This window comes from Molossus molossus, unplaced genomic scaffold (genome assembly GCF_014108415.1).
Source record: "Molossus molossus isolate mMolMol1 unplaced genomic scaffold, mMolMol1.p scaffold_m16_p_4, whole genome shotgun sequence".
NCBI lineage: Eukaryota > Metazoa > Chordata > Mammalia > Chiroptera > Molossidae > Molossus > Molossus molossus.
Window position 1 is genome coordinate 108,804,760 of NW_023425377.1, and position 23,939 is coordinate 108,828,698.

The 23,939-nt window shown below is 37.9% G+C and overlaps 1 protein-coding gene across 2 annotated transcripts; it reads right to left on the reverse strand.

The window, feature by feature from the left end:
- Positions 1-487: 487 nt before the first annotated feature.
- TMEM184C (transmembrane protein 184C) lies at positions 488-20,010 on the reverse strand. 2 transcript variants are annotated; one of them, XM_036241730.1, is made up of 10 exons: positions 19,327-20,010; positions 12,116-12,246; positions 11,982-12,018; positions 10,435-10,640; positions 7,327-7,401; positions 5,821-5,914; positions 3,718-3,830; positions 2,308-2,407; positions 1,393-1,564; positions 488-1,185 (listed from the first exon to the last, which is right to left on the reverse strand). In XM_036241730.1, exons 1-10 carry the CDS (start codon positions 19,543-19,545, stop codon positions 926-928), a joined length of 1,407 nt encoding a protein of 468 aa, XP_036097623.1. In that variant the 5' UTR covers positions 19,546-20,010; the 3' UTR covers positions 488-925. The 2 variants fall into 2 exon arrangements, with proteins under 2 accessions (XP_036097623.1, XP_036097624.1); XM_036241731.1 differs by lacking the exon at positions 19,327-20,010 and adding an exon at positions 18,774-18,858.
- Between the last annotated feature and the right edge of the window lie 3,929 nt (positions 20,011-23,939).

A 23,939-nucleotide genomic window follows, 5' to 3' on the forward strand; every position in this document is an offset into this window, starting at 1 on the left:
CTATATTTTATTTTTAGTATAACATGTTAAACACGACCCAATGTGTTGAGAAACTCCATCCTAAGTAGTTTCTCCCAAATAGCACCTACATGTCTTCTGACTATGGTTTATAGGTTTACATTTGCTGACATCTTAATAGCACTGAGGAAAAGTAGACTCATTTTCTATCACAAGTTTCTTATTTATTGTTCCAGTCTTTGTCATGGCGACTTATTAATCTATTAGCATTATTGCAAATGATTTTTAGATAGTATTTGTGTTAAGATGAATAAGTTAGGTTCTAGATATTTATCCTAATAGGAAAATAAGAGGTATATTTCATTGTAGGTATATAATTTTTAACCCTTAAATTTTTGTACTTATTTTATGCTATGCTTCTCTAATCAAGAACTTTTTGTTAAAACATTAATGGCTTTTGTTTTAAGAATGAGAGAAAAAAATTGCGGAAGATAAATGACAAGTTCTTATTTATTGAAAGACATCCAATTGAGAAATACATGGCACATGATTATGATTACGTTCCACTAATTCATATTTCTGAATTAACTTTCTGCTAACTCCAGAGCACTATATTCATGCAGCAGTGGTAGGAAGCATTATTATTGTCATTATTATTATTTTTATGCCCATCCTCTTGATAAAGCATGTAACATCAGGAACTCTTAGTACACTGTCATTTTTCTATCATCTGAGTATGTGATACTCTAATGTTAAGAAATCAAGTCTAAGTCTAGGATATTTAGATTGGTTATTTGTGACATACAAAATTTAGTTATATAAATCCAGTAGTACCTGGCTTTCGCCTGTCTTTGTGTTGAAATTTTCCATCATTTATGGCTTGTCCCAAGCACAAAATCCTGAGCGATGCGATACCAGGTATTGAAATAACATGGTAGTAGCAGTGCAGTTTGTTTTCACACACTGTTCAGGAGGCCACAGGTTTATCTGAAGGTTCTCTTTTTTCTTCTGTAGTATCATTACCTATTTCATCAGCTATGTCAGCTATGGTAGTCTGGGGAGTCAAAGTACGTCCAAACCCTTGATAGTGACCCACAGGTGAAGGTGGCACAGAAGAGGCAACAGAAAGTGCATCTTGTGATGATGATGATAACAAGCTTGTGTGTTCATTTTGATCTTGATCCTCAGGAAAAAATTTTTTCCTAGGATGTCCCATGACTGTCCTTCCTTTAAAGTAATATAAAGGTTTCCAAGTTAGCCAAAAATTAAGTATTCATATTTTAGCACTATAAACTTACATGCTAAAAATAAGCCCCCCCCCCCTCCATATATAAAAGAGACTTATTGTGGTACTGTCTTTTCATCTCTTAAATAGCTACTAAATTGCCCTTAATAAAATTACGTTTTTGAATGAATTAAATGACTGGTACTTACCAACATGCCTTACTTGTTCAGAAATATCATCCCTAATGTCTGAAACATCCCACATAGCAAGAAAGGAATCAAAGCATGAGCCCTCTTCTGCTTCTTGGACATATGGTTTATATGAGAAAGTGTAGTGATGAGCAATAGCAGCGAGGAACATCTCAACACAGATAATAAAGTCCTACAACAAAAATATCAGCCAGCTTTGAGTTTAAATCTAATTTTGTAGTAAAGGAAAAACACTCTTCCTTTTCAAAAGTACTTAAGTATCAATAGCTGAGTTTTTCCCCATAAGTATAACCATTTTCCTATTTTCCAAAATAATTACTTTGACCTAAAAATGCCAACAATTTAAATCTATTTTGCACTAAATCAAGTATTTCTTAGCAAAGTACACAGAATGTGCAATCCACTGCCCAAGGACTAAGAGCAGAAATGCAGATAGATTAACTAGGAATAACAAAATCCAGATTGTATTCTGGGGCCTACTACTAATTAGTAATTAAGAGCCAATTTCGCTAGGGTTCCCCCATTTCTCTTGCAAAGTGAAGATAACAGTAGCCCCATAGCCTGCACTGCTGTCAGGTTTAAGAGAGAATATGCTTGCCCTGGCCGATTTTGCTCAGTGGTTAGAGCGTCGGCACGCAGACCAATGAGCCGCAGGTTCGATTCCAGTAAAGGGCATGTACCTCGGTTGCAGTTCGTCCTGAGCCCTGGTCAGGGGTGTGCCTTGGGAGGCAACCAGTGGATGTGTCTCACAATGATGTTTCTCTCTCCCTTTCTTCCTCTCCCTCCCTCCCACCCTAGCTGAAGATTAATACAAAAACATCCTTGGGTGAGGATTAAAAAAATATATATATGCTTAATATAAAAATGCTTAACAAATGGTAAAGTTCTACTGAATTCAGAGATAGCACTACTTACCTGGAGGCCTGTGGCCACAGCTTCTACAGTTCGCCATTCCCACGTGTGCTTTTCAGAAATAACGCCAACTTTTACCAACAAAGCAATAACTACTGCTTGCCTATATGTTAGGAAAAGGTAAACGCCAAATCTATATCAAGCATAAAATGAGCAGTTGTTTTAAAAATATGCCATTTTAAAAAGTTAACCCCCACAACCTGTGGACCACAACTTGCCTTCACAGCATGTTCCTGAAGACAATGTGTCTATATCAAAATATTTACTTGCCTTACAAATTTATTCTTGTACAGTTTCATCACATGAATTTGGATTATGTATTTTTAGGACTTCAGTACTTGATTTATATGTCTTTTTGTTTTGAAAGTGTGCATAAGTAACTAGATTTAAGTTCTCCCTAAACATAGATAATGCCTAATCCGTACAGTAGGCATTTAAAATGAAGTAAAGGGTAGATACTTACATGTTATTTACACATACTGATCATTCAGATTAACAAACATTGTGAAACCAGTCTTGTTTGAAGTACTGGAACTAGGGACACACTCAAGAAGGGGTCTAACTCTAAGGACATCATACTGAGCGTTTCAAGCAAATCCAAGGATATGTATGACCCCAGGTTCAATTTAATCAGCTAACAATGAGATAACTAGACAAGCTTTCACAGTTCTACAGACGAGAATATTCACTTTACTATTGCTTGTAATGGTGATAAAATTAGGAACCTAAATGTTAATAGGAAATTAGTTTAAAAGTCACATTTACACAACAGAATACTAAGCAAAACCAAAAAAATCCTAAACAACAAAATTATATCTCACTTCACTGATAAAGAATTATATCCACAATATACTAAACATATTAAGTTCTACAAGCGTTTATAATATGAAATTATTCTGGGTGGTAGGAATAAGGACTTCTTCTTTTCCCACTTTTTATATTATTTGTATGTTGTTAAATTTGGTGTATTTGTTTCTAGGACCCTTATGATCCACCCTGTTACTAAACTGGGACCATGTACAATTTTGCCATTTGTTTTAGAAAATATTTTTACTGATAAATATTTCATCACATTATTAAATATTCTATACTGTATTATGTTTATCTTCCAAGCTGCAAAGTATTCTCTTATATGGAAACACCACGATTTATTTTAATGATTCCTTCCTTTAACAATTCCTCTAGTGTTGAGACATTTAGGTTGTCTCAAATTCTTTTCTTTTTTAAAAGTGACAGTGGCCATCTGATTATTTCCTGATGAAAAACCAAGGGCTAAAAGGATGAACTTTTAAAAAGGTAATTAGAGACATTTTAATTCATTTTCTGTACTAAAACTATTTGAAAAAATCCTCCCTAGTCAACAGTCTTATGTCCTTTGGAAAATGAGAACATTTAAGATAAAGCAACACTTACCAAAAAGAAACAAAAACTACCAGCTTTACACAAAGGAATTTGCCAACAGGCTGGATTGGACTCAGTTCTTCCTTCAGTACTTTATAAAATAGCAGGAGACAGTACATGGCAAACTAGAAACAATCAAGATAAACTTCTTCAGTAAGAATAACTAAATATAGTAGTAGAAATATTAAAATTATAATGCAGAGACCTGGTATAGAATATTTTAGGCAATTTTTTTAGGCTTTATTATGATTATTTTAGATTAACAACAAGCTTTTATAGTTTACTATGGATGAATACATATGACATGAGATTTCTCAGAAGAGATGTATAACATCTTCCCTGAAAATGGTTTTAAGTGTTCACTTACTGGGGCCCAGAAACAATGAACAAAGAGCTGCCATGCATGGAAAAAAAGCTCTTATTCAGCCAAAATAAAAACATTATCTGCTTAGCAATGGCTTTTGTACACAAATTACCATTATAAGGGTTGAGCATTCATTATAAATCAACACATTAAGTCCTTTTCAATCAAAGTGTGACCATGACATCTGAAAGTAAGGAGTTAGGAAAGCAATTTTTCTCAAGGGCAGTATGTTAATCTAGCTGAACTTACTTTTATACAATAAATGCTCGAAACAACTGTTTTACCTCATGTTTTTGCATAGCAGTAAACATCTTTTTAAACGTTTACTGCTTCACATTAAAATCATAAAATGTGCATTTAAGATACTTAGACTATCAAAGCAGTAAAATATAAAGTTGTTCACAGTCCCATCATCCAACCATTCCTATTTATACATAAAGTGGTTTTTAACAGGTATCATCAACTAAACACAAAATTTTGTTGTCTGATTCCCCCTCCCCAACACTTAACCTTACTTTTCCATAGGTTTCATAATGGAATATAATGAACAAAATAAGCTGATGACCAAAACAGATCCAGAGACATGGAAGTAGGGAACAGACTGGCACACCTCCGAGGAAGGGGGATGTGGGGGGTTGGGAAGAGAAACCAAAGAACTTACAGGCAAATATGCATAACCAATGGACACAGACAATACTGTGGGGAAGGCAGGAGGGGGGTGGGAGCAGGGAGGGGGGGTTCACTGGGGGAAAAAAGGGGGAACATCTGTTATCTTTTAAACAATAAAGATAAAGACATTATTTTTAATAACTGCCAAATATTTTGGCCCATGAAAGGAGCACAGTACATTCAACCAGTCCCCATCACTGGGTTTAAGATTTTCAGCCTTTTGCTATGACAAATAATTGGCTTTATATACAATGATAAAGCACAAGTACTTCTGACCATTACTTGAGGATGCATTCCCAGAAATGGAATTACTGGTTCCAAAGAATATAAACGTGGGAAAGCTCTGAATACACAAGCATGATTAAGAAAAAAATTTTTTTTAAATTTTTATTGATTGAGAGAGAGAGAAACATTGACTTATTCCACCTATCCATGCACCCAGTGATTGATGCTGGTATGTGCCCTGACCAGGGATTGAACCGCAACCTCGGTGTATCGGGATGACACTCTAACCAACTGAGCTACCTGGCCAGGGCCTGTACACCTGATTTTTATTCTAAACCCCCAACACACCACACATGCATGCCACTGCATCTAAATTATTATTTTGCTGAAGGCATTAAAGGTTTTAAAGAAATTGTACATTAAGTTGAATCAGACAGTTAAAAATTACAGCATTGCAGTATAGTATCCAGAACATACATTTTTAAAACTTGGCATTCTCAATTTCCCTTTAATTCCAAATATATATGAGAATCTTACTGAATATGCCTAGGATATGGTTTATTTTTTTTAAGGGAGGGCACTGTGCTTTTCTTTATGACATATCCACGAACTGTGCAATGAACAAACACAATACACAGGTCAAGGTATCACACTCACCAAATAACTAACAAAGATATTATATCATGTTATATCTTTATATATATATATAAAGATATATGTTATAGTGTCTTGAAATTCTTCCTATAAGTCAAATTTCAAGATAAAAAAGTAACAAGCTTTATTCCTAAAGAAACTTTCCCTAGGAATTTAGAGTTATAGATACTAATTTAGTACAGTTAGGATGAATATTTACTTACCAATTGTGACATGTTATTTATTATAACCAAGTAAGTCCAAGCATTTGAAAAACTAAAGTTGCCTTCATCATATACACCAAGCAGCTCACAGATTCTAAAAACGGTAAAAATGAGACAACTTTTATGATTAAACCAAAACATATTTTAAAATACAGCATGGACAGAAATACTTAAATTTGAAAGTCAGTTTATTTAAAAGATCCTGTGGATAGCTACTTGATCTTGGTCACAGAGGTGTTTAAAAATACATTTTTTTCCCTAGAAATGTTACCATGATTGTACCTCCAATTTGAAGTAAATCCAAAGTAAGATATATACATTGAACTAGAAAGGGTAGTTATACAGATAGTCAAAAAAATTATGCTGCCTAATTTTCAAAAGCTTGATTGTTATAAATATAAAATGCAGGTCTATAACTCTAATTTTTTCACCTAAATTGTCCTGGAGGTACATTTTATGAAGACCTAGAGGTACATTTTATGAAGACCTAGATCTAAATATTAACTTACATGATTACCTCGTCTCTAAACTGCAGAAAATAAAACATGCCTTCATAAATAAGAGTATTAGTCTTAATTCTAAGGTAAATGTCACTAAAGAATTGCTAGCTCAAAGGCAGAATAAAGAACTGACTGCTTCTTTCACCTGTTTTCCTCTGTAAACATGCAGAATATTAGTTACAATTAGCAGATAAAACATGCAATCTACCTGCTTTAAATTATTTGATGTTTTAAAATTTTTAGGGAATAGTGTTACCAGGTAGCTTAATTTTATCTCAAGTGCTAAGCCTCAACAGAATTACTAAAAAAGAAAAATATGATTTCTTCCTTAGAATATAGTGTACATATTCTAACTTAACTATTTAGAAAATAAAACCATGTAATGAACCTAAAGTAGCATACTTTAACTTCATGTAATAGGTATTTCTGTAAAGTTGTGTGAACTAGTATTTAAAAAAGAAACCATTTTTTAAATGTTTTCCAGAAAGTGCTCGAGAGATTGTTATTTAAAAGAATTCTGTGGTGATTATTTGCCTATAAATGGTCCCTTTATTTCATATAGTAGGGTTTCTATAAATTGTTTTTAATTGCTTATTTGTGTTTATTATTTATTTATTTTAATCCTCACCTGAGGATATTTTTCCATCAATTAAAAAAAAAAAAAAACCAAAGTGGAAGGGAGGGAGGGAGAGAAAGAAACATTGATGTGAGAGATACTTTGATTAGTTGCCTCCTGCATGACCCCAACTGGGGCAGAGGATTGAACCCACAAACCAAGTACATGCCCTTGACTGGAATCAAACCCAGGACCCTTCGGTTCCTGGGCTAACACTCTACTCTAACTGCTGAGCCAAACCAGCCAGGGCTATTTTGTGTTTTTTAAATAAGACTAGACCTGTATTATAAACAAGTAAATTAACATTCTTTATATGTTTTTCTTCTCAGTTGTTCCACATAAGAGCATGAGGATTAAAAAATAAATAAAAAATAAGCTCTATGTACTTACAAAGCAATGATGGTGGTGAATGGTCTGACAACTGTATACTGCAATACACCCAGTTTGCACCTAAACAGCAATACTCTGCCAAAGGAAAAGAACTTAGCATTGTCAACTACTCATTTAAATAGTATCAAATTTTCTCCAAAGCCCCCAAATTAGATTCACGTTGACAAATGATGCCATATTTGTATTTAACTTTTTTTTTTTTTTTAATCCTCACCCGAGGACATTCTTCCATTTTTTGCACAGATAGAGTGGGAGGGAGAGAGAGGAAGAGAGAGAGAGAGAAACATCGACGTGAAAGAGGCACATCGAGTGGCTGCCACCCGCACGACCAACCAGGGCCGGGGACAAACTGCAACCGAGGCACATGCCCCTAGCGGGAACCGAACCCGGGTCTCTCTGGACCGCAGGCCGATGCTCTAACCGCTGAGCCAAACCGGCCAGGGCTGTATTTAACTTTTAATTCAGACATTCTAAATGGCGACTGGGGAAAAACGTGGATGGTAGCAAACAAATCATTTCTATACTATTTTAGAAATTATTTGACAACCACATCTTCTGAAGAATGCCCTTTCTGTGTATAGTTTCAAATTAGTGAACAGTGTAGCACAGAACAAAATAACAAAAGTGTGTCCCTGGGTGTTTCTGGAAGGAAAACTGATTAACAAATGAATTATGTATGTGTGTGTATGTATATAAATGTAAGTATCATTTATATTTTAAGATGCAGTTTCAAGTTTGGTATTTAGCATACCAGAGACTATCATAGACCAGATACTCTGAAAGGACAAAACAAAGATCCAAAAATAAGAAACAATTTTTATTCTTTCACTGGGCTCACTCAACATAGGGTCAATTTCACAAGGAGTAACAAACAACAAAAAAGTCCCCAAATGCACTATTGAAAAAGGGTTCTCCCCCTGACAGCCTTGTGTAAGCCTTCTTAAAAGACCAATGGGCTCTGGGGGCAAGTACTTATTTAGCACTCCTATCAGGAAAACTGGTTATCATGCTATGTACTATGAATCCTCTAATTTAAGAATTACATCTAGGCTGAGGAGACTGAGAGTCTACACACAGACCTTGAGTTGCTGTGTTACTAGGTCGGAGTAACTGCTGGGGTTCTATGTGCTGAGAGCCTTCTCTGTGTTGAGGTGGCTCATTCCCAGTTACAACTAAGTGTGCCCCCTGTGGTGGTGTCAAGGAATTACACTTGGGCTTGTTGCAAGGTCTCTGGCTGTGCCTGTTGGTCTTCCTATCCCATACTCTTTACAAAGCTTAAGTTGGAGCTGGTTGAATCTCTAGTATTCTATGAGTTGACTGCCAAACCAAACCTGAGACCACTAAGGGTGACTATGCAGATGGATTAAATAGCCAATTAGATACCTTTGAAAGTTATGGAAAATTAATGAACTAGAGGATGTATCTGAAAAAATTGCCCATAATGTAGCAAAGGCTAAAACGAAGAGACAATGTGAATGAGTTACACAGAATGAAATAGAATCAAGTCTAACATAATCAGAGTTACAGAATACAGAGCAGAAAAGGCAAGATCAGAAGAGATTATGGCCAAGAACTTTTCAGAACTAATGAAAAACATGAATCTACAGATTGAGCACACTGTAAATTTAGGACTAAAAACAAAACCAACACAACCTAAATACTTCACAGTGAAACTACAAAACATCAAAGACAGAGAGGGTCTTAAATGCAGTTTGGGGACAGGTCACCTATAATGGAGAGACAATTAGACGGACAGTAGAAGGTTAACAGTAACAACTGAAGCCAGAATTTGGTGGAATCATATCTTAAAAACGCTTGGAGAAATCCTGTCAACACAGAACCACGTATTCTGTAAAACTATCTTTCAAGAATGAGGGCAAAATAAAGATACTGTGGAGAATCACATGAGAAAATCTGCCACTGATACACTGAAACTAAAGGAAATGGTAAGGGCCTACTTTAGAAATAAGTACATGGTCCTAAACAGAAGAACTGAGATGCAAGGAGTGAATGAGAACTTAAAATAATATGTATAGTTTTAAATGCTGTGTTAAAAAAAAGAAGAAAGGCTATAAATTAACAAGCTCAGACTCTAACATGTTAGGACTAGAACATAGTAAACCAAAAGAAATGGGAAAAAGGAAGTAAAAACAGAGCAGAAATTAATGGAATTAAAAACAAACACCCGACAGAGAGAACCAATAAAGCCAAAAATCAGTTCTTGAGAAGATCAGGGAAACTTCTGGCAAGACTTTTCAAGAAAACAAACAGAGAGAAAAAAAAACTAGTGACATTAGAAATGGAAAGAAGTCATAACAAGAGATCCAAAAGAGACAAAGAAGTTATAAACTAATATATGCCCATACACTTTAAAACTTTGCCTATTCTGCCCAATTCCTAAAAACTATTAAAACAACAACAACAACAAAAAGGATTCAGAAAACAACAGGAAGACTGACTAGCTCTATCATTTATTTTGCCCCACAATGAAAAGTCCAGGCCTAATCTTTCAAGGTATAGTTCACAATCTCTTCTTGTGGTAGACAAATAAAAGGCAGTGGAACCTGGATGTAAAAACCAGACAAGGACAGTACAAGGACAGAAAACGGCAGTCTAATTTTACTCATGTAAAAATTCTAAAAAAATATTAGTAAATCAAGTCCTGTAGAAAAGCAGGTGATATACATCATAACCACTTTGAATTTATCCTTGAAAGGAGGTTTTAATATTAGAAAATCCACTAATCTAATTCCCTATATTAAGAGGTTAAAGGTAAAAAACCATGATCATCTCAATAGGTATAGAAAATGCTTTTGATTTTGTCATTAACTAGCTATATGATCTTGAATAAATTAATCTCTAAAAACTGGTTGAGTAAATGATTTCTAAGTTTTTTTTTTTCTATTTAGAATGAATAATGTAAAAGAAACTAATTTATGTGTGGATTATCAAGATGTGTTTGGTTAGTCTTTAAACTTGACTATGAACTACACAAGGGAAGGGACTCATATTTTTGTCTTGCTTATAGTACTTAACACACTGCTTTGCAGAGAACTGATAGCTTAAATAAAATCAAAACATAAAAATATTAAAACCAAACATACTTACTCTCCCATAGTCCATGGTGGACAGCAACATAAAGGAGGGAAATGTTTCTGTTGATCTTTGGCTTCAAGGATTAATACCAGATTTGGATACCGGTTAGTGAGATAATTGGTAAGGAATCCCATAAAGTTGTAAATGACATAAGCTTCGTAACATTCTCTGCAGGTATCCACATATATTGCAATGCTGGGATTTTTCAAAGCTACCCACTATAAAAAAGCACAGATGTTAAAAATAGTTGCAGCTAAGATAAAATGAATTATCACTCCAATTCATGATATTCACAATAAGCTAATTTGTGAACATGCCACATATTTACATCACACTTTTGAAAGATGATTATTATGAAGGCTACCAGACAATCTGTGAGAATTTCTTGAAGCAACAAACATCTTGGATATTTGTAAATGAAAACATCTGTATTTGGGGGTAAATAACGAATATGAAAGAAAGAAGCTAAATTACATACATTTGGGTTCTTACATAAAATCTTTATAAATTTTTCTTTTTTTAATCCTCACCCGAGGACATTTTTGCATTTATCTTCAAATAGAGCGGGGGGGGGGGGGGGCATCCATGTGAGAGAGACACATCGAGTGGTTGCCACCCACACGAACTCAACTGGGGCAGGGGACAAACTGCAACCGAGGCACATGCCCTGAGCAGGAATTGAACACGGGACTCTCTGGTCTGCAGGCTGACACTGTAACCTCTGAGCCAAACCAGCCAGAGCTCTAAAATTTTTGACATGATCATAGAAAATGCTGTGAAAAACATTTCCTTTATAGTTACTCAAATTAAAGCAGTCACCTGTAGCAACTATGCTAGAATCCATTGGGAAAGTTTTGTTGTTGTTGAAATAAAAGATTTAAATAAAAAGGATGATAATGTACATTTAAATATTACAGTTTTTAAGGACTAAGAGCTACTAATCTGAAATTTTAGAAGATTAAGCAAAGAAAACAGCTATAGATTATTATTGTTGTTGTTGTTAATCCTTACCCATGGATCTTTTTTCCATTGATTTTAAGACAGTGTGGAAAAGGGGGGGGGGGGGGAGACATCAACTGGTTGACTCCAGCACCCCCATGCAGTATGTGTGTGGGGGGGGTGCCTCAGGGATTAAACTCAAGAACCTTTGGTGCAGGAGCCACACTGCCCAGGGCAATTTTTTTTTTTTTTTAAATAAGAAAATGTTTAGTTAGAAAAATCCCAGAGGTAGAAGGAGTGAGTGGTAGAAGAAATGGGCTCAGGAGGTAATGGGCCTGCATTTGGAGGGGGGAAGGGGAAAGGGGAGGGTGTGCTCCCAGGAGGGAGAGAGCCAACAGCTGGATACAGATTTTTAAAAATTTTAAATGTCTACGTTTTCTGTTGTCATACTTTATCTTCGTTATCAACCTTAAAAACAAGTGAACCTTATCACTTTTCTTAATTTGATCCCTATTGCCAAACAAAAATACTTTTCATTACTTTAAGCATTCTATTCTATAAGTATACATAGTTAGTATCATCAAAAAAGTTCTTAATGAGATAAAATGAAACATACTTACACTATCTAAACTGTATATGGGTACCATCCAAAGTATCCTATTTGGAAAGCAAAACATAAATTAAAAACATTTTACATTATATTTATGAAATAAGTGAACACAACGCTAATAGATTTAAAATATTTTAAGTTTACCTTATTATTGGTTTTTGCAGTTCAGGTTGTGTATAATGCACTAAATGTTGCAATATTCCCCACAGTGATATAGGTATAGTCAACAACAAAAATATTCCAGCAATAAACCAAGCCTTGGTGTGTATTCCAACCTTAAGAAGCAGAAGAACATGCTGGTATAAATTCTCAGATATTAAAAGAGATAAATATTTTTTATTTCTTCAATTTTCATTTATCTGATTATTAATGAGGCCTAAAGTTTTTGTTTTTTCTTTATTGATTTTAGACAGAGGAAGGGAGAAATAGAAACCGATGAGAGAGAACATTGACGCCATCTCCTGCATGCCCCCCCCCCCCCCCCCGTATTGGGCCCACAATCTGGGCATGTATCCTGACCAGGAATCAAATGGTGACCTCTTGGTACAAGGGTTGATGCTCAACCACTGAGCCACACCGGCAGGGCAGGCCTAATGTTTTCCAAATGACTAGTAGTTATTTTTTATCTTTTTTTATCCTCACCCGAGGATATTTTTCCATTTTTTGTACATAGTGGGAGAGAGAGAGAGGAAGAGAGAGAGAGAGAGAGAAACATTGATGTGAAAGAGACACATCGAGTGGCTGCCACCCGCACGACCAACCAGGGCCGGGGACAAACTGCAACCGAGGTACACGCCCTTAGCTGCAACCGAACCCGGGTCTCTCCGGACCGCAGGCTGACGCTCTAACGGTTGAGCCAAACCGGCCAGGGCTATTTTTTATCTATTCTTTAATAAACAGTCTATTTTTCCTCTTGTAGAGGGAGGGACAGAATTCCCCTCATGGGATTGAGCCTTTTTCCTCATGGGGCCTTTTGTAACAGTGCTGTGTACACGAACCGTGTTAACATCATGTTATTTCCCCTCTGTTTATCTGCTCTTTGGATTTGATTATTGTGTTTAGAGATATAGACTTTTCAAATTTTCTGTACAACTCAAACATAAAAATCTTTATATGGTCTATTTCTATGCTTTTATGTCTCTAAAATAAAAATCTGCCTTTATTTTCTGCAAACTGTTATACAACATGTTAGTGGAACATTTACTAAACTATGTGAGATGTTTTAAGGTCTTCACGTGCATCATGTCTTTTAACCCTCCCCTTCGGTAAGTATAGCCACGACTCCTGTTCAAGCAAACTGTGTCAATATATGCTACCCTTCCTATACATAGCAGTATCAACTCAGGATACTACACTTTAAAAAGCTCTAATTCCCCTCTTAGGCCAATGCCTGATCAATCTTCTATCCTATAAAAGCTCAATTTCTAAAAATATACTTTGAACTATCTCATCCTAGGTAGAGTTGAAGTAATCCACTTACTTTTTGATAAAAACAAATTTATTTGAACCTCTGGCTCTATCCCAGGTGTCCTAGGGAATGAATTTTATACTAACTTGACCTCCTGCCTCAGAGTGTGAATTCTTTTTTTTTTTTTTTCTTTCTTTTTTTTTTTTTATCCTCACCTGAGGATATTTTTCTATTTTTTGTTCAGGTAGAGTGGGAGGGGGAGAGAGGAAGAGAGAGAGAAACATCGATGTGAAAGGGACACATCGAGTGGCTGCCACCCGCACGACCAACCAGGGCCGGGGACAAACTGCAACCGAGGTACGTGCCCTTAGCGGGAACTGAACCCGGGTCTCTCAGGACCGCAGGCCAACGCTCTAACCGCTGAGCCAAACCGGCCAGGGCTGTGAATTCTTTTAATTAATAAAAAAAAAAAAAAAAGCAAATGTAACTTTTTAGAGAAAAATTGGTGGGCATACATTTTTGGTACTTGAGGGGTTTGAGCAGTTAATTAAATAGAACTGAAGTGCACAACTTCTAGTTTTACTGTTTTGAACAGATTTCTTATCAGGTGGCCAAAGATTAAATAAGTAGAAAACAAAAGAACGAAGCTAGCCCTGGCCGGTTTGGCTCAGCGGTTAGAGCGTCGGCCTGCGGTCCGGAGAGACCCGGGTTCGGTTCCCGCTAGGGGCACGTACTTCGGTTGCAGTTTGTCCCCGGCCCTGGTTGGTCGTGCGGTGGCAGCCACTCGATGTGTTCCTTTCACATCGATGTTTCTCTCTCTCTCTCTGTTCCTCTCTCTCCCTCCCACTCTATCTGTACAAAAAAAATGGAAGAATGTCCTCGGGTGAGGATAAAAAAAAAAAAAAAGAACGAAGCTAATTCTCACAATGATAAACCCCTACATTAAACTGGATGGAGAACTTGAAAAGCAAGTACAAAAGCCTTGCTGAATGCTGGAGACTAATCAAAGCAGTAAGTGACAGGCAACATGTGTGGTTGAAGATGCTAAAAGAAATGTCTGAGCAATCATATTCCAGGGATTTTTGCTTGGCTAAATGTGATTTAAAATGGAGTATTCAGCCTTGCTGGAGTGGCTCAGTGGTTGAGTATCGACCCATACACCGAGAGGTCACCGGTTCAATTCCCAGTCGGGGCACATGACCAGATAGTGGGCCTGATCCCCGGCGGGGGGGGGGGGGGGGGGGGGGGCATGCAGGAGACGGCCAATCGATGTTCTCTCTCATTGATGTTTCTACCTCTCTTCCCCTCTCCCTTCCTCTGTCTCTAAAATCTATAAAGACAAAATATTAAAAATAAATAAAATTGAGTGTTCATTTTAATGATGACCTAAAATAATTTTAAAAAACCCACAAAAAAGCATATTTTAGATCTTCTCTATTATAAGGTGATTATTAGGAACAGTATCGCCAATGCATCTTAATGCCCACATTTGTCTTCATGACTGATTGCCAAAGAGTAGAACTTGGTAGTAAGCTTAAGAGAATAATGATGCGCTGGTGACTAATAAAGGCAAAGAGACCTCAGTGTGCTCAAACGATCATAAAACAAGTGACTGGATAATTGAGTCACTGCAGTATAGTGATGCCAAATTTAAAAAAAAAATCTTGCATCATGGAGTCAGTACCATTTTTACATTGCAAGCGGTAACAGAGTTTATCTGTACACATTAATGCCATTAATTTGAACCACTAGTTTTACAGTATTGACTTTTGAGTTATATGAAAAGCCATATGTATAAGAAATTTAAACTCTCATGTACATATTTAAGTAACATTAAAATACGTCAACTCTAGATATCTGTAGAAATTAATACAATTATTACACTGATTTTAATTTAATTTACATTTACCTCTAAATAAATTATTCACACTTGAGACACATTGCTATAAGGATACCATTAACATTATTAAACTTATCAGCCATGACTAGGGTTTTCTGGCTCACAAAACAAGGGGCAGATAAGAGGGTAGATTTTTTTCCCTAAGGTAACTTGAAGAAAGTAGAGAGGAAAGAAAAAGCCATTCAAGATGAGCATCCAGGAGTGAGTTAACTGTCCCTCAGCTGAATGCTTTCAAAGCAGAGGCAGAGAGGAATGGGAGAGTGTTTTCCCCAATCCTCCTGAGGAGAAGAGAGAAGCACTTACAGAGAGGGTAGCCACTTAGGACATGAAGACCAGGGGGCAGGGCAAAATGACCGCAGAGCAGCATGACATCATGTGTGCATTTAACTTACTTGACTTCAGTTGCACACACTTGACCAAGTAAGAGAGTGACAGAAATAGCTTAAATAGTGTGGATGGTCATCTCCTCCCCCGACCCCCCGCCCAAGATTTAAGGATTTCTTCTTCTGTTTTTATCTTCATTGTTGAAAGTATTACAGATGCTCCCCACCACTGACCCCTTCCTCCCTGCTCCCACCAGATGGTCATCTTGCCATTCTAGTAAATGAGTGGGCATGGGACCAGCTATGTGAACCTCCCATTTTCTACAATCTGTTCCCACTGACTTCAGTGTGACCATTGTGATTCTAGTGCTTAAAAGACATGTATTTTTCATACAAAACTGTCCCTAAATGTCAACTACTTTATGTAGAGCTCAGGCAGATGCACACATTAGGTGTTCAACTGAGAACCTAATCCCAACTAAGTTGCTGTTCCACAACAAAAAGAATTGCTGCTCCAATGCAAGAACAGTGATGCTATTTTAAAAACAACAGTGGCAATTAGGGCTTACTGAGCATCTACTACATGCTGGGAAGGGTGTTAAGCATTTTGGATACAAAGACTCATTTCATGAACAATGATGAAGAGGATGATAAGAGTACTGTATGTAGAGCACTGAGCACAATGTCCCTTTAGCCACTTATTATAAAATAAAGATAATTCCTATGCTTCAGGGTTATTAAGGATACTAAGTAAAATTATACCTAAATATTTGGAACATGCTCTAGTTAGTGTCTGGAATCTTAAAAACAAAATACAAGGGGAAAAAAAATGCTCCCCTAACCCTACATTCCTATCTACTGTGCCATTCATTTCTCAGGTCCCCTTAGAGTCAAAATATTCAAACAAAACAAAAATGAACATGCCCATCTGACTGTCTCATGTGTACTTCGAACTAAATGTCCAAAGAACTCCATTTCTCTCCAGTCTGTCCCTGTCAACTGTCCATCTCAGTTAACTGGCATCACCAGGTACTCTGTTGTTCAGGACAGAAGCCTGATAGTCGTTCTTGATTTCTCCCTTTTTCTCACTGTCTCTCCTTCCCAATCCAATCCACTGTCAAATCCTATTTCTTCACCTCCTTCACGTCCAACAATGCTTAAAATTCAGTTTTCTTTTTTTCTGTTTCTGATGGATTTACCTACCTCCTACGGAGACAAAAGCAACGGAAAACTTTTTATTTTTAAAAAACTAAAAACAGAAGTTGTGTGTGGCAGAAAAAACAGCAGCTTGAAAGGCACCAGAGACACACCAGGAGGAACTGAAATGTTTGGCATCAGGGCCAGAGCTGGAGGGGCAGCTCTCTCCCAGACAGAAGTGCTGCTGGCAGACGAAATCCCCTTTTCTAGCTCTGTTTCTGCTATTCTGGTTTGGGCCGTAAGTCACCACAGCCTAAGTAGCTATTACCACCACCACTAAGTTCAATGTTTCCATCTTTCAGCATATAGGACACAAGCCTGATTTATCACTAGGGCTCAAACAATCACTAATTATCAGACATTTGGGAAGAAAACAAAATAAGTAAAATATATATCAGGGTAGATGGTAGTGAGTCTTGAGAAGAAAAATAAAGCAGGAAAGAAGAGATACAAAGTTGAGGAAGTGAAACATGCACTGTTAAACAGGGTGGCTGGGTGACGTGTGAGCAAAGGTCTGAGGGACATAAAGATATAAGAGTACCATGGGGGGAAGGGCATGCCTTGAAGGGGGAACATTAGTGCAGTGGTCTTAGGAGGGAGCGTGCCCCTCACGATTGAGTAAGGCTTTGGTGAAAACTCAGGAATTGAGGAAAGTCAGATGGGGATGCGGTGAGGGTAGTGTCGGGTCATGTTGGGCCTTAACGACCATAGTTAGGGATACTGGCTTTTATGTATTTTTTAATAAATATATATATATTTTTTCCTCACCTGAGGACATTTTTCCATTTTTTGTTCAGATAGACTGGGAGGGAGAGAGAGCAAGAGAGGGAGAGAGAGGGAGGGAGAGAGAGAGACATCCATGTGAAAAGGACACATCGAGTGGCTGCCACCCGCACGACCCACCCGCATGACCCAACCGGGGCCGGGGACAAACTGCAACTGAGGTACATGCCCTTAGTGGTAACCGAACCCAGGTCTCTCTGGACCGCAGGCTGACGCTCTAACCGCTGAACCAAACTGGCCAGGGCGGGATACTGGCTTTTAATCTGGGACTAGGCGTGACTGGAAAACTTTGAGAAGAGGACACATATAATGTGACTTGAAGGTTTTAATTCAATATTTTTGCTGGTGTGTTGAGAATAGTCCAGGCAAGACATGATGAGAATTCGGCTCAGGGTTAGGGTTAGTAGTGGAGATTGCAGATTAAAATTTTCCTTAAGGGTTGACATTTTAAAAAACTACAGTTGAAACCAACAACTGAGAGGTCTTAAAACAGGCTGATACTATACATACCATTAACCTTAAATGTATTTCCTATCCTATACTCCAAAGAAATACTTCAAAGTAAAAAAAAATCCCTATTTGTATTAAGATGTCTTTGATTAATTATGGAAATAGGTTATATCTAACGTTAAAAGGGGAAACAGTTAATGTGGTTGAATATTATATTAACATTAAAAATAACTATATGTACTATGCCAGTACTGGAAAAGAATAATAATAATAATAATTTAGTGAACATACAGAAAACAAATGTATATTAAATACATTTTATTTACTTATGTAAAAATAATTTCCACAATAAAAGACCTCAAATTGATGGTATTAAGAAGTACAAGTTGGCAATTATAAAAAGCCACGTACAACATGGGGAATGTAGTTAATAATATTTTAATAACTATGTATGGTGTCAGATGGGTACAAGACTTATGGAAGGGGATCACTTTGTAAGTTATATAAACATCTAACCACTAGGCTGCACACCTGAAACTAGTATTTAATGTCAATTGTAATTGAAAAAAAGGATTTTTAAATAAAAACATATAAATAAAAGGCCGCAAATAGCCATGGTCTTGTTATAGCTCTTGTAATATAGGTGCTTCTAAGTAAAAGTACTTTCTGTTTATTATTAACTTAGAATTTAAAGTTCATTATACAATTTCTATAAAGTACATATCTTAGTTAAGTATTTACCTTGGGGTCTTCCAGCTTGTAGTACTTTACTGATGTCATAATAAGAATATGACATCAAAAAATATACAAGAGACTTTTTGCAAAACCTTTGTTGGTTAAGAGTTAATTTCTAAAGTAAAAACAAACAACAAAGTTAAACCAACTAGAATCCTTTAATTCAGGAAGCTAGTTAAATGCTAATAAAAGTCAATACATGGTTTTCAAGGTAGTTTACTTGATCAAGTCCAATATCTGTACAGATCAGATTTAAGGAATAAAATTACCTTACTTTCAAGGAATTGGTGAATACTTGCAAAACAAAACAGTGCTCTTCTACGCAGCTATTTTAATATATCCTAACTACGTATTTCCTCGACCCGGTCCTAGCTCCACCTGTGTCATGCTTTGAAAAACCGTGAACAAGACACCAGACAGGTTTGAATACTAAAACCGGGCTCATTTACATGACATGGTTTTCAGGATATCAAGTCTGAGACATTCAGGGTAAAAATGGGCAACCTTTGATGGGCTGGAGGTAGAAGAAAGGGTAGAGCCGAAGGTGCAGGCCCCTTACCTGCATTTTCTGTAATTCCCACACGCAAAGGGGAACCGCAACCATTAGGACCACCAGGTAGATGACCGCCACTAAAGGTCGAATCCATTGTCTCCAGTTCCTCCAGGTACAAGTGCAAGGCATGTTTCCGCATAAATCAGCTCCGAGTAGCAAGGAAAAAGAGCTCGAAGGAGGTTGTAATAGGGAGCCGTGTTCTTTGGCTGTTTTATCAACTCGCATACTATGGAGAAACAGCTGTTGGGCGACTTTACTAGCAGCTCGAGCCTCCTCCTCGGCCTGCGCTGTGCTTTCTGCTGCAGCTGCGGCAACTGCGGCCGCTCTGGGTGCTACCGGGGAGCAGGACCGGCAGCATCCTTTTTCCCCCACCCGGCATCTACCCAGTTCTTCCGCGGTGGAAAACCCGGTCGGAGCCGCCGCCCTCACCTGGGGATCGCGCAGAGCTCCGCCTGCACCATGGCCTGGAGAGCGGCGCCGAACAGGACCGGCTTCTAAGGACCCTGCACACAGTTTGCTTCTGCCCCGCAGCTGCCGGCCCACTCGCTCTTTCCTAGGGCGGTCGAGCTTCCCACTTCCTGGGCTCGCAGGCTTGTCTTCGCCCGATTCTGACAAACAGGAGGTGAGACCCAAACTCTCCGGCCCCACGATTCCCTCACCTGCTCCTACGGGCCACCCCCCACCCCAAGGCGGAACCCAAGGCCAAACCAAGGCTTCCGCCCCCGCTGACTGAGGTTAGTGATTGGTCGACAGTGCCAAATTGGGCCCGCCTTATCCGGTTCCGTTACATTCTCTGATTGGCCATTTCAGGGGGCGGGGCTGTAAGGAGGCGTGTCGATGTTAGAAGCCAGGAAAAGAGGAGGTGGGGTGGAAGTTGCTGCAAACGCTGCCAATTGGCCCAGTAGCCCAGGAGAAGCATTCTGGAAGCTCTGAGTTTGAGAACGCTTGAGGGACACCTGCTACATTCTTCCGCTGGCTGTATTCCAGCTTTAAGAAAGCCTGGGTAAGGGGCCAGTTGCCTTAGAGCTGAACCTTTTTCTGCACAAGAGATGTCGGATTCGCTGTGGGAGTGGATGGGGGAGCCAGCTGCAATAAGAAGACCGAGAAGAATGGGAAACGTCTGCGTAGTTTTCTGTCAGTTGCTAGAATATAGGGCTTGGGCCACTTAGTTGTTTCTGGATCCCTTAGAAAGGTCACTCTAAAGATAGCTTAATTTAGAAGCACCTGCAAATACTGAATATCCTTTCTGTATTTGGAACTTGTGTTAAAAACTCACATCCACTTCAGTTTCAAAAGGTTGATATTCCCACGGACAAATTTTATGCTCGTCAAGCTTTTGGCTAATACCATAAAGCAAACAAATGGTAAATGGGCTCTTACAGCCTTTCTAAACCAATGGAGCAGACAAATACGGACGTCTCAATTAGTTACACAAACGTACCCTATGTTATCATTGTCATTTTCTGAGGGGCAAGCACTGTACCAAGTTCTTTACCTGCATTAGGTCAGTTAATATGCACAAAAATCCTGAAAGGTAGGCAGTGTTCTGTGTTAGAGACGAGAAAACAGATTTGAGTGGTTGAATAAGTTGCCTGAGCTCTCTGACCTAGTTAGTGATAGAGCTGGGAATCCAACATTTGACTGCCCAGAGCGCACCTGCCACCTGAGAATTTCTGATTGATGACCTTATGGACAAGAAGCTCTGCTGTATTGAATACACCCAAACCTAGGATTCTCACAGAGGCAGTGAGGGAATGCTAATTTCCGTGGCGTCCTTTGTCCTAACCAAAGTGTGGAGCTTGGTTTCTGCATCCCTCTTCTAGATCTAATATCTGCATATTACAATCTGGTGTCTTGTAATACGAACTGTTTTGAACGGTTTTCTTGAAGGGAAAAAGGACTTTTGTTTGTTCTTCCTAAGCTAACCTACAAAATTGAAATTGGTTTTTAAAAATTTCCGGATCATTACATTAATGCATATGCTCCATTGTTAAATTGTGGAAAATAGAAGAATAAAGAATAGAAAAGTAACCCTTACTCTATAATCAAGGATAATCACTACTTACATTTTTTGGTACATAATGTAGTCTTCCTTGGATATACTGCATACATGGACTGTCTCTGGGCTTTCAGCCACAGTCATTGCCATCTATATTCTCATAGGTAAACTTTTTTTTGCCAAATTTGTGAAACCTTTTTTGATTCCACACCTGCCTCCGTATCCTATAGCACTCTTGTGTTGTAATCATTTACTTATTTGTCTTTTTAGACTGAGCTTCTATGAGCAAGTTAAAGTTCTAGAACTATTAGAATAAAGCGAAAGTGAAGAGACCAGAACATCAGATACACAAGTTGTTCCCACACCAGTTTGTGAACTGGGGTTCATCCATGATGAAGTTTCTGCAGATCAAGAGAAATGAGAAAAAAAAAAATACAGTGAATTTTTTATTTAGTCCAGCTTATTCACTCTTAAGGATTGTGCTTAATTTGAAATTGCCCATTCCATTTCTTTTTTGTGATGATAATTATAGAGTAGTTGTTTTCTAAATATTTGTTCTTTGGAGAATAAAAAGTTGGTAACTTTATTTGCTCCTGTTTTATGTTTTATTTCTGAAAATTTTCTTGGCTTATAAGGTAGGGAATAGCCACTGAATTCAGCGGCCACAGTGCTTGCATGATCCTGATCTATCTGCTTTACTTGTTACAGATGGTCTCTATTCTTTCTACATCTGACAGCCTAAGCCTGAGGGTGGATCTGAGCTTGAGAGTGTTTGGAAAATAAGAAATGGTTGGGCAGATAGATGGTTCTGGAGTCAAAACCAAGCTGTTAGGCATTCTTGATGCAATTTATCTAGATAAAATGAAGTTCCTATTGATTTGTCACTGTATCACATGAAAATAGGAAGATGGAATTTTGCCATCCACAGAGGATATATTTGGATTAGTATGACTTAAAATAAGAAGTTAATGAAAAAAAGAAAACAACGAAGTTAATGAAATTCACTTTGAGGGACCCTGGGAGGTGGGCACTGATAAACCTTTGGCATATATCTCCATCTCTCTCTATAAATATGTTTATGGTGGTTTTAAAATACCCATGAAAGGATAGACTCTCCCCTTAAATCTGCATGGGCTTCTGACTGATTTGACCAATAAAATACAGTGAAAGCAATCAGAATCACATGTGACTTCAGAGGCTAGGTCATAAAAGGCCATGCAATTTCACTTGTCGCTTGGAAGGTGCTTTGGAACTCTCAGCCATCATGTAAGGGGTCTGACTGTTTGAGGCTGGTGTGCTGTGAAAAACTCAAGGCACACAGAGAGGCCCCTTAAAGGTATGCTGATTGACAGTTACAGCTGAGCTCAGACCTCCAGTTAGCCCAGCCCAGGTGCCAGTTAATGTGAGTGGAGAGGCAGATTTCAGCTGCCAGTCATTTAAGTTACCCTTTAGCCTTTGAGTCCTCCCAGCTGAGGCTCTAGACTGATAAGATAAGCCATCCCTGCTCTGCCTTGTCCTGATTCCTGACTGGAAGAATCTATGAACTCAAGAAAATTAGAAGACAAGACAGACAGGGAGAGAATATTTGTAAAAGACACATCTGATAAAGGCTGTTACTCAAAATATACAAAGAACTCTTAAAATGCAACAATACAAGGGTGGGCAGAGGTAGGTTTACAAACGTGAGTATTCGAAACACTATATTCTTGTATTATTTATTTATAGCAATAATCATAACTTGTATGTCTTTGTCCATATGAGCAACTGTAAGTCTACTTTTGCCCACCCCATAAGAAAACAGAAACTCAAAGAATGGGCCAAAGACCTTAACAGACCTCACTGAGAAGACATACAGATGTCAAATAAGCATAGGAAAAGATGTTCCATATCAAGGATATGCAAATCAAAAGGTGACGTACAACTAAACACCTATCAGGCTGGCCAAGATCCAGAACACCGACACCAAATACTGGTGAGGGTGTGAAGCAAAGGAACTCTCACACATGGCTGTTGGGAATGCAAAATGGGACAGCCTCTTTGGAAGATAGTTTGGTGGTTTCTTACAAAATGAAACACACTCTTACCATCCTATCCAGCAGTTGCAATCCTTACTGTTTAGCCAAAGGAGCTGAAATCTTTTGTTCACACAAAAACCTGTACATAAATATTTATAGCAACTTCATTTGTAGTTGCCAAAACTTGAAAGCAACCAATATGTTCTTCAGTAGATAAATGGATCAATAAACAGTGGTGCATTTAGACAATAGAATATGATTCAGTGCTAAAAAAAGAAATGAGCTATCAAGCTATGAAAAGACCTAGAGGGACTTTAAATGCAGATTACTAAGTGAAAGAATCCAATCTGAAAAGGCTATGTACTGTATAAGTCCAGCTATATCACAGTCTGGAAAAGGTAAAACAAGGATGACAGAAAAATCAGTGGTTGACACACGGTGGTGGGGGAGAGAAGGAAAGAGCACAAAGGATTTTTAGGGCAGGGAAAATATTCTATATGATATAATGGTTGAATATATCACTATAGAGCCATAGAACACCTCAAACATGAACCCAAAGGTAAACTGTGGACTTTGGGTGATTTTGATGTATTAATGTGGGTTCA